This window comes from Suncus etruscus, chromosome 12 (assembly GCF_024139225.1).
Source record: "Suncus etruscus isolate mSunEtr1 chromosome 12, mSunEtr1.pri.cur, whole genome shotgun sequence".
Taxonomy (NCBI): domain Eukaryota; kingdom Metazoa; phylum Chordata; class Mammalia; order Eulipotyphla; family Soricidae; genus Suncus; species Suncus etruscus.
This window is the reverse complement of record NC_064859.1, coordinates 54,058,569-54,070,790: the sequence shown is the minus strand read 5'-3', so window position 1 is coordinate 54,070,790 and position 12,222 is coordinate 54,058,569. Positions and strand designations below refer to the sequence as shown.

At 37.8% G+C, this 12,222-nt stretch overlaps 1 protein-coding gene across 1 annotated transcript in view; it reads left to right on the top strand.

Moving 5' to 3' along the window:
- The window catches only part of LOC126024510 (immunoglobulin kappa light chain-like), a 24,282-nt gene extending 12,723 nt beyond the window's left edge, over positions 1–11,559 (top strand). The window contains exons 3-4 of the mRNA XM_049784944.1: positions 7,930–7,952; positions 11,246–11,559. Coding sequence (XP_049640901.1) covers positions 7,930–7,952; positions 11,246–11,559 — 337 coding nt within the window. The remainder of the gene's footprint in view (positions 1–7,929; positions 7,953–11,245) is intronic.
- Positions 11,560–12,222: the final 663 nt, after the last annotated feature.

Here is a 12,222-nt window from a genome sequence, read left to right as displayed (position 1 = left end):
GAACAAAAACTTACTTCAAAAAGAAATACAGATGTCCAAAAGGCACATAAAAAATGCTACACATCAGTAATCATCAGAGAGATGCAAATCTAAACAACAATGAAATATCATCTCAGACCACAGGGACTGACATATGTCACAAAGAACAAGAACAACTAGTGCTTGCATAGATGCGGGGAGAACAGGGCTCTTATTCATTGCTGGTGAGAATGTTAACCATTTTTGGAAAACAATATGGATATTCCTCAAAAACCAAGAAATCAAGCTTCCATATGATCCAGCAATATCACTCCTCAGGATAAACCTAGAAACCCAAAAATATCATGCCAAAAAGCCCTCTGCATTCCTCTGTTCATTGTAGCACTATAGCTAGAAACTGAAATAGCTAGAAACTGGAAATAACCCAAGTGCCAGAGAACAGACGCGTTGATAAAGAAATTGTATTGTTTAAAGACACTTCTCAAAAGCTTCTTGCAAGACTGGTTTCAAGGCTTTAAAGTCCCTAAAGGGTTTCCTGTTCATGAAGTTCTGTATCATTCCTTCAAATCTGAATGCTGATAAATGTTGAGGGGTAAGGAGATCATTTCAATGATTTTTAAAATTATTTTTTATTTTTAATATATATTTTATTGGATCATAAATGAAAAGGTATAATGTACAAGTGATATAATAACCATAATAGATTAGTATGCACACTTTTATATAACTAAATTGAATCATCCAGAGGAAATAAAAATAGTTTTAGACTATCACAGCCATTCAAGACTTAATGAAACAAATAGCAAAAAACACCAATAGACATATTCAAGAATGGAAATTGAAACTAAACAAAAACAAAAGTGCAGTTCCAGATATTTTTAACTAGTGGTTTCTTAAAGGTTTAGAGTCAAAGAAGCACTGTAAAAACAGTGTTAGAGTGGCAATTATTGTTTGCATGGGCCCACCAAAGTATGGGGGACATGGAAAGGAAAAACCTTGGCCTAAATACAAAGAGACCCTACCCCTGAAGTTTCCTTACATAAGACCAACTCTAGGCTCCAGGCAAACTAGTTTGTCCAATCCAGGTAATTGTCTGTAGTGCCCATACAGTTTTCTTTTTCAAACAGTCTCTGTTATTGGTATCATGTTTCTGTATTAAAGATCCTGGAATCTATATATTCTACATTGAAGTCAGGATGGTGTGGAGCGGCGTCTAATTTCAACTCACAATTAAAGGGCAATGCAGAAAGCCCTGTCCAGTATGCAGGTCATTGTTGTTGTTTAAATCTTCTCAGTGTTAAGGGAAAACTCTTTTGAGTAAAACGATGTCAGAGCAGCAGTAGGATCTTCCCTAGTAGAGGATTGCTTCCAGGTGATGTCATAGACAACTTTGGATGTTTCATAGATGGCTTCCTTGGTTCAGGGGTGACTGGAAAATGCCCAAACCTCTAAGACCTGTGTCAGGTCATCATGTCAATGTTCAGGGTGTAAGGTTCCATTGCACCACAAGATTTGTGTATTCCTATCTCTATTAGATAAGAACTTATTTGTATGTATAGTATTTTCCATTTTAATGTGCCCATGCAAACAAGGAATAATGCCACCTGATATTATCAGTGCATAAGGGGTTCGCAAGAACAAGTCCAACAATCCCCGTGACCTGGTTCAAACATAAGCATTAAACTGAGGGACTCTTTCACCAAAATTCCTTATTGAATAGTTCACAAAGAGAAAAAAAAGATAAAAAGTGAAGAAAATAAACAATGTAACTTAAGACAGTGGACACAATTGTCACCGTTTAAGAAAATTTGTGTGTTCCCATCTCTCTAAGATAAGAACGTGTTTGTATATAATTTCCCATTTTAATGTGCCTATGCAAAGGAAGAACAGTATCACATGGGAGATTGATGCCTATGGGGATGCTAGAACAAGTCCAATAATCCAACTGACTTGGTTCTTAGATAAACGTTAAATGGAGGGACACTTCTACAAACTTCCTTATTTAACAAATAACAAAGAGAAGGAAAGATAAAGAGGGACTCTTTCACCAAAATACCTTATTAAACAGTTCACAAAGAGGAGAAAAGATAAAAAGTGGGGAAAATAAACAATCTAATTTAAGACAGTGGACTCAATTGTCACCGTCAATGATTTTTTTAAAAAATTATCTCCCCTCACCCCACTTTCTTCTGGCTTGTAGGATCTCATTTGATAGCTCTACAATCAATAGTAAGGGATTTCCTTTGTAAGTTCTTTTTTTAATGTGGCTGCTTTCAATATTCTGTCTCCATCCTTGTTTTTGTCATTCTGATCAGATTGTGTCTTGAAGTTTTTCTGTTTGGGTCTCTTTTTACTTAGGCTTCCTAATTTGGTACCTGAACTACTCAACTTGGGTAAATCAACTCTGAAATGTTCTTATCTATCTAACTTTCAAATTAGTCAAATTCATCTAATTTTCTTTTTTGTTCTTCAGAGATGTTGATGAATCTTATAATGTTCCTTTTGAACTCATCCTATAGATATCTAGCGTACTACCTATTTCTTTTGGGACTTTTTCCCATTTTCTGTTGTTTTTAGAAGTTTTCCTTAGCTACAATTAGTTTGCTCCTGGAAACTTCTACTGATTTTTTTTTTATATAGTCTACTCTTTTTTCATTTCTGTTAACTTCTTTTTATCATTTTCTCAATTCTGTTCTCACACTATCTTCTATTTTGCTGACTACTTGTCCCATCATTTCTTTCTGTTATAATTTGTATTTCTTCTGTCTATACTCTTCAGGATCCATGCAAATGCTGTACATTAAATTTTTGCCTGCCAATTTCCCTCATCTTTCTACTCTCATCTTGATACTTGATACTCTCTCTACTCATCTTCACATGAAGTCCACTGCTAATTTTTGTAAGCAAGGTCACTAACAAAGTTCCCTGTTACAGAACAAGAAAACCTTCTCTTTGTTTTTCTGTTTTTGTTTTGGGGCCACACACCCAGTGGCGCTCAGGGGTTACTCCTGGCTCTGTGCTCAGAAATCTCTCCTGGCAGGTTGTGGGACCATATGGGGTGCTAGGGATCTAACATAGGTTAGCCATGAGCAAGGCAAATGCCCTACCACTGTGCTATTACTTTGGCTCCGCATAAAAACTTCAGAATTAGTCACAGTTTTTGGTAAACTATTGTGTTGGTCTTTGGTCTGTTATAACATCCTCATAAACTTCCTCAATATGATATCACTAAAGTGATTCTCTGAAGTTTTTAAAACTAGTTCTTGCAGGTTGAGTTTTCCTTATTATCATTTATGCTCACTGAGCTTAGTGGGCTTCTAAGGTCTCCTCTATTATGTTTGTGGTGTTTCTACTGATGGTGAACTTTCATTTCCCCCGCCTCTGGGAGTCTCTGAGGGACTTACCTAAGTGTTGCTCTTTTCCTTCCTTATTTGTTTTTACCCAGTGACAGGAAGTAAAAATACAAGTTTAACTGTATGAGGTGTGATGTGTAGAGCTATTATATGGCCAAGCTGCTCAGGAGATGGAGAGGTGAACCTGCTGAGATGGAAGAGTATGGAGCCAAGAGGACCCAGATAGAAGAGTGGGGAGTCTGCTTATAATTTTGTATAAGGTGGGAGTTAACCTCACCCAGTGGGGTTGGAGGAAGAAGCAGTGAGTCAGGAGCGGTGGAGATGGGCCTATTTAAATGGTAAAGGTTATTTTAACTATTTCTTTGAGGCACACCCAGCAGTGCTCAGGGGTTACTCCATACTCTGTGCTCAGAAATCGCTCCTGGCAGGCACGGGGGACCTTATGGGATGCTGGGATTTGAACCACCATCTGTTCTGGATTCGCTGCATGTAAAGCAAGCGCTCTACTGCTGTACTATCTCTGGTCCCTCTTCCTTCCTTTCTTTCTTTATTCCTTCTTTGCTACAAGGATTCACACATGCAATCCAAATGTTCTACTGACATCTTCATCCACATAATGAGATTCTCTGAAATAAGATGAGAGAGGACAAGGGACTGGGTATCCTGTAAGCCACCTGGGACGGACAGAAAACTCCATAGCAGACCTAATAGTGCTCATCACTTGTGAGAAACTAGCTAAAAAAAAAAAGGGGGGCCCGGAGAGATAGCACAGCGGCGTTTGCCTGGCAAGCAGCCAATCCAGGACCAAAGGTGGTTGGTTCGAATCCCGGTGTCCCATATGGTCCCCTGTGCCTGCCAGGAGCTATTTCTGAGCAGACAGCCAGGAGTAACCCCTGAGCAACGCTGGGTGTGGCCCTAAAACCAAAAAAAAAAGAAAACCACACACACACACACACAAAAACCATATGTAAATCTTGGGGGCTGATCCACTGCAGCACTAGAAAGTGCTGACAAAATCACTACTATTTTCTTTCACTCTGGGAAGTAAAAATATCTTGCAGCCTTCATGCCCTCTTGAATATAAATTCAATGTCTAGTTTTCTACAGCTGGATCATAATCTGGAGTCTTCTTTATGACACATGCATTTATACATGATCAGGCAAAGGACTTTGCTTCTTCCAGCATGTCTTTTGCAGAGATGGATGGAACAGACACAACCCCAAAAGGAGCAAAGAAATAACAAATTCTCAAGTGATTACTGTCACTCTCCTTCCTGGCAAATGGGATCAGCCTTGCCCCTGGAGGACAAGTTCTTGTTGAAATATCAGCCTTTGACTGGATTCTAAACACTACTGAATGTGCGCTCCAGGATTTTTTCTTCTTTGCGTGTGATAGCAGCAGAAGTAAAAAAGACAGACATTGTGGTCCTAAGGATGCTTTGAGCCAAAGTGTAAACTCCAAAACCTTGGACTCTGTTGTGATTAGTTGACTGAAAAGATATATTGAACACAGACTTAAGTATGGATTATGGACATAAATATTCTGGAACCAGGTAAGAAAGTCTCCAGTTACAGTACCTCAAACTTTGCAAAACACAAAAGTTTTCCTGGTATACTGAGTTGCTATAATTTAGTGATGTGAAGCCGTTTTCTACTTAGGTCAGGTGAAAAGCAAAAATGTTATTTCTTAAAATGTTGGATTTGAGGGAGGAAAAGTTGTTACTTTATTAATAGCTTGCTATATAATTTATTGGTGCATACTTAGTCTTTCCCTCTATTTCCCACTCTCTGATTCAAGATTCCTCACCTGCAAAATAGGGAATAATATTAGCTTTTGGGTGTGGAGGTTAATTAAATGTAGTGAGCCCTAAATATGTCAGTACTCAATAAATGTCAGCTATTATGATTTGTGTTGCTTCTAGCTATGCAGAGGAAATCGCCTGCTACTTCTGGATGCATGCAATCTATGTTCTTTGCGTGCACATTTAATTCCATCCTAAATTTTCTCTTTTCTCTCTGTTTTTGTCTTGATGCTTCTCTCTGCTCCTCTATTCCTGAAATCCATTGCTCACTTTTCCAATCAAAGTCACTAGCAAAGTTCCCTATCACTGAATCAAGGAAAGCTGCTCTTAATTCTCAGAATTACAGTCACATTTCTTGGTAAGACATACTGTTGCAGGACTCACTGTTGGTCTTTGGTCTATTGTAATTTATTGATGCTGATCTATTATTGATTTTAGTTTGTTAACACTGGGATTTTAAAGTATTCCTTCAGCAAAACTTTGTTTAGTTTTTGTCAAGTGAAGATCCCTGACAGAGTCTTCCAGATAAAAGACAAACAAAACATCAGATAACTTGCTTCTGCTAGAGTATAAAGATTATGACAAAAATATCTGATTAATTGATCTAGGCTCAATAATCCTCCATTATTCTCTAAAAAGTCATGTCATTGGTTTGAGAATCAACTGAGGGAAGGTTGCTCCTGAGTTGACTCGAGAGAAACTCGAGAGTTTCTCACAAAATCAACAATAGAGGCAAATGTTTCCAAGCAGTTTTATTAAAACTGCTCATTTGGGACCTCTAAGAATGGTGGAAATAGAACATTAAAAGTAAATAAAACTGGGGCCGGGTAGGTGGCGCTGGAGGTAAGGTGTCTGCCTTGCAAGCGCTAGCCAAGGAAGGACCGCGGTTCGATCCCCCGGCGTCCCATATGGTCCCCCCAAGCCAGGGGCGATTTCTGAGCACATAGCCAGGAGTAACCCCTGAGCGTCAAACGGGTGTGGCCCAAAAACAAAAAAAAAAAAAAAAAAAAAAAAAAAAAGTAAATAAAACTACAGTAAATGAAGTTGTATTCAAAACAAAGCATGGTCCTCAGGCTACTCTGAAAACACTTCATAGACCAAAATTTCCTGGCAGCTCTCAAGTTCCTGTTCATAGCAGCTCAATAATATATGGTGGGTTCTACTTAACCCATAATAACAAATAATCAGCAAGTCTAATTTCTATTCATCTTAATTTTTCACACTATCTGTGATTTTATTTCAAAATATACTTCTAAGTAAACATAAGTCTTTCACCTGATATGCATTTGTTTACCTTTTTGGAAAAGTCGCCATGGAAAGAATAAATCCTAAAAGATTCTTTAATTATTAGTCATGGAGTAAATCTAAAGAATCTAATCATTATTTTGAATTAGGTTTATCAACAGCTAAAGTCTCTCACTTAGAACGTATAAAGAAATACAATTTTTAAAAAAGTTTTGCTTTTCAAAATAGTCCGTCAGCAGGAGGTTACTAAAGAAAAAGCCCATCAAAACAGACTGATATATATATATATATATAAAACTGCAGATAATTTTATTTATAATATTTATAAATGTATGTATTTATAAATATATTTGTATTTATTTCAATGTATGAAGATACATATCTCATAGGATTTTGGATCTCACCTATACAAATATTATTGGTCAGAAATGCCCCCAAGCCTTCCACACCTGCTTCAAAAGAAGTGAAGCCTCAGTGTCTGGCACAGGGCTCTGTTCCTCTTCAGAGAGGTTTATGTTCAGCAACTCTATGGGAAACTATCACTGTGGTGGACGTTCGGCCAAGGGACCAAGTTGGAAATCAAAAGTGAGTAAATCCAAAAATCTCCTTCTTCTGCTGTCTGTCCCACTGTCTGCTAAGTGATCTATAAGTTGACTTTCTGAAACCAAACTCTGTTATTTTTCTGGGAAAGACATAAGAATTAATTAGATATTTTCTAAGAAGGACAAGACTCATCATTAGATGAGAATAACTACTGTAAGTGATAGTGTCTGAAATGTAGTTGGAAGTATAATCATATATTCTTAATACAACTTTGTTCAAAACTGTCAGAAAGGGAGACTCAGTTTTTGTATAGAGGGGAGGGGAAATGGAATCACTGTGTTTACACTTTTGGAGCTGGGACCAAACTGGAAATCAAACGTAAGTATTTCTTTTAACTAATTCTTCACAATTTCTAATTGCTTTGGATTTTGTTCCTTTTTGTGTGTTTTCATTAGCTAAATGTGAAGTGTTAAACAAATTCCATTCTAAAGTTAGTAAGTTAGTATGCGGAGAGAGAGAAAGAGAGAGATTTGCTTCTCAAGAGGCTAGCCGGTAGATAATTATTAAGATTTTTAAATCAAAATAACTTAGTTGGTGGGGGAGAGGACTGGAGAGAGTTCAGGGCAGGTTTTTGTAAAAGTGGAGATTAAGAAGCATCAATGTGGTTCACTTTTGGCAAAGGGACCAAAGTGGAGATCAAACGTAAGTACATTTTGGCTCTGTTATTTCTCATTCTTTTGCCGTTTTGTGTCATTTATGCAGTTTGAGATATCATGGTTAGGGGGACCATTACTGATAGCCCAAAAATGATTGGTAGGAAAACACAAAACAGCCAACTTTTAAATTAAACAAATTGTCATGTTCATAAGTCAGATAGAGCTTGTGGGGAGAATGAGCAATAGTAGAGTTTTTTCTCAGAAGTAGCCTTTTTCTTATGACTGGTTTCTGAGGGAAATATTTGTTGAGGAAGGAGTGTGAGACTTCTCACTGTGGCTGACTTTCGGCAGTGGGACCAAAGTGGAAATCAAACGTAAGTGAACTTTTGAATCCTTTTCTTTTAAAACTGTGAAGTCAAAGGGGTTTCATGTTGCAGAGATAAATTGAAGACAAGTTTGGTAGAATGAGATTCTTCCCTAGTAAAATGAGTTAGGGACTAAAATTAGGCTTGTCTCAAGGAAAAGCAAAGAAACTAGATTATTAGCATGGCATTTAAATTGCCAGCTTTTCTCAGAGTCATCAGTGGAAGGAATTTAGTAACAAGAGTGGGTTTTGTTAAGGGAATAAACATTAAAGCTAATACTGTAGATCACCTTCAGCAAAGAGATACATGTGGAGATTAAACGTAAGTATTTTTTGTTTCTCAATTGCCTCTGAAATGTAATTTAAAATGCTAGTGTGAACTTGTAGAGGTATTTAAGTCTGAGTTTTATGAGAATGAGAGCTTTCAGGTCAATCCTCAAGTCCATTAAACTCAGGTCCAAAAGTTAAAGACCAAAAAATTATTCTAAAACAAACAAGTCTCAGGGGAAAAAATGAGTGTTGGTTAAGCAAAATGAGTGTCAATGTATCTATCTTTGAAGTTCCAAAGAACAAAAGTAAACTAAATTTTCATTCAGTTTGTAGCATATAGATTTTTGCATAGTTTGTATAGCACAAAAAAAGGAAAAATATATATTTTAATCTGTTTTCTTTCTTCATTCAATTATAAGATGATTTAAAACATCAGTCATATGCACTAAAATGTCATTCAGAAGTAGAGGACTGGAAAGATAGTATAGCTGGTAGAAAACTTGCTTTGCAAGTGGCTGACTCAGGATCAATTGATATGCCATATGGTCCTTGAGTCCTGCCAGGAGGGATCTCTGAGTGCAGAGCCAGAAGTAAGCCCAGAACTTTACTTAGTAAAGTGAACCAAGTTGCCATGTGAAAGAGACATTGTACTTGGTACTCAGCTGTCATTTTAGAGTCTAAAATGAGTGATAAATTATCTGTCTTTAAAAATTCTAGAGTCTGGGGCCTAAATGATAGCAGGGAGGGCATTTGTCTTGCATGGGTCCTATCTCTGACATCCCTGCGCACTGTCAACAGTAATTCCTGAGCACAGAACTTGGAGTAACTCCAAGTACTGCCAGCTATGGCCCAAAACAAACAAAAAATGTCTAGAATCTATATCTTGACAAGCACATCAGTTCCCAATTCAATTTCTATATTGGGCCATATCAATAATGATCTATGGAGGAAAAGTGATTATTCCCGATAGCCCAGTTTTAAAGAAATTGGTTTAAAGAAAATGAAAATTACTGAGTATTTTTCAATGCCCTTAAACTTGTAGAAAACCAGGAAATATTTTAGTGAGTATATATTCTATTTCCCTCAGTTATCACTGTACCATATTGGGGGCCGCCAAGGAGTCTGTGGCACAACCAGCAGGGTTTTGTGGGTCCTTGAGTTGTCTTTTCTTCAAGAGGATGCTCTTTGGGTATTTTCCTGGCTGTGAAGGGTTGGCAAATTGGCATTAGTGGTTGAGTCGGCTTCAATCTTTCCTAGCACAGTGATACAAGTGATAGCACTAATAGAAGGGCATGGAAGGTGCTGAACACAGAACTGATACGTGAAAGGAAGGTGAAGGCTATGCACTAGCGATGTAAGAAATAATATTCACAGTCATCATTAAATTCTCTCAATGGAATTTACCATCAGAGGTCTATGTAAAATGATCCATTTTTCTGTGATATACAATGATTTTAATAACATCTCAAATGGTTTAAAACTTTAATTGCTTAAAAAAGGAGAAATATGCAACTCTTTCGGGACAAAATCATATCCCTCCAAAAAACTAACTTAAATCTAGAAGCATAGCCACTCAGATTTTGCACATTTTACTTGTATTGAGTTCATAATAAGTGCCATAGGAATATAAGAACTGATTAAAAATAAAACACAATTTTGGCATCTTTTTCATTTTTAAAGGTGCAATGACTTGACTATCTCATATTTCAGTCATATTTTCAAAACATCTCATAATAAACACCATTAATAAAAATTATATGTAAAATTTTCTAATACCTTCATTTAATCTGAGTAATCTAATCTCAGGTTAACCTTCTATCATAATTGAGTTGTTCACTATTGATGATGTTGTTTTGCTATAAGATTATTTTTGGCTTCTAAAGACAGGAAAATTTTGGGATTTTTTTTTATAAAATACTTCAAAGTGTTCTTTAACACATTTTTAGACCACTAAGCTCAATTAAAAGCTAATATAATATTATGCTAAAATTTCATATCCGTGTGCTAAGTACTGTTGTATGCTACATGGAAAATGTAAAGTTTATCAAGGAGTTACCCAGACAGGAATATATTCCTAAAAAAATTCCCTCACCCCCTTATTTTTCTTAGAGCTGTATTGTTTTACTGCCAAGTCTAAACTATTGGGGGGAGGGGAGGGGGAATCACAAAAGTTACAAGAAAATATCAAAATATTATATGTTTGCTATCTTATGTTGAACTTGGTTAACATAGAGATTACTAGGCTTGTAAAAAAAATCTATTCATATATTTTCTGACTTCTACCAGTAAAGGATTCCCCATGTGTAATTTTAACTTTTGCTCTCTCACTGAGGGGGTTTCCAGAAGCCATCTGGCAGTCTCTTATGGTGAGAAGTGAAGCTGCCCAGTTCCCCCCAGGCAGGTGGCAGAAACCACTGCTGATCCCTCCCAAGCTGGCGATTGCCCCAGATGGTGACAATCATCTGGACCAGCTTCTGGGCCTCACTTTTAGGGCAATGGGTGAGAGGGTTGTGGGTTGGTCACAGAGAGTAAAGAAGATGACACAGACATGGGACCAGGGGTTCAATCTGAAAACTATTTCTAGTCCCAATACAGCCAAGGATAGCCCCAGAATAGGAAGGCAGTCTGAAAACCCCAAGCAGTCCTGTGACAGATTCCCAGGCAATGATCTGTGTAGAGAAGCTGGGGCTTTTCCTCAGTTATAACCTCTGAAGAGGCCAGGTGAAGGGCTCACCTCTCTAGGCCTAAAGCACTCAGTGGACTACAGGAAACTTGGAACATGGTTGAAGGAAGGTCAGGTCAGAAAAGAATCCACAGATGCTTTAGAATGGCTACAAAGCTTACAGATAAAGCGACCGCCAAAGTCCTTACTTAAGCTAAGGGAAGATTCAAAATCAAAATGATGAAAATGCTGTGGGGGTGGTGCTTTCTGTATATTGTGTCTGTCTTTAAGTTCTGAAATGCTCACAAACTAAGCACCAAGTGAATAACTTGCTTGTTACCTAAACTGCATTTTCTATGCTTCCTTTTCAGGATCTAATGCTCAGCCAACTGTATTTTTATTCCCACCATCTGAGGAGCAGTTAAAGACGGGGTCTGTCACTGTTGTGTGCAACATAAATGGCTTCTACCCAAAAGACATCAACGTCAAGTGGAAAGTAGATAACAATGAATATACGAGGGACATCATGAACAGTCTCAGAGATCAGGACAGCAAGGACAGCACCTACAGCCTCAGTAGCTTCCTGACGATGCCCAGTTCAGAGTACCAAAGCCATAATGAATTCATCTGTGAGGTCAAGCATGCAAGCATGACCTCTCCGCTTTCCAAGAGCTTCAATAGATAACAGTGTTAGAGCAAGAGGCCTGCCAGGCATCACTGTCCCATCTCATCCCTGGTTCCCCTCCTCTATCCACCCTTTTTCTCATAGGATTTACCACCATATCGATTCTCCCATCCTTCTACAGAACACACCCTCTTGTCTACAGTCATGCTGATATGGGGGATGGATAAATAAAATGAATCTTTGCACCTATAACTTCTCTCTCTCTCATTCTTAATTTAATGGTTGTTATACAGAAAGTTTTCATTTAACATCAAGTATAGAATCTTGGGAATCAGGACCTTAAAGCAGAAGATGTGTATTCTCATAAGGAGAATTAATACAGATACATAATTAATACAAATAAGAAGTGCATGCACTGGAGAGAGATACAGAGATTAATGCACATACCTACGTTTGGTCCATGGTACCACATGGACCAAACTTCCTCAGGTTCCCTAAACATCATCAGGTGTGGCTCTGCTGACCTCAGAGAACAGCTGGGATGACTCTAGTGGTCTCTGACACCACAAGGCCTGAATAGCACCACATCCACAAGTCTCACAATTGATAGGCTAATGTCAGTGGCTAAGAATCATTCCGAGTGATCTCTGGAGCAAATCCTGGGAGCTCCTTCCTCCCCCTCCCAAATTAGGCACCTGTGTTTTTTCTGACCACAAAATAGCA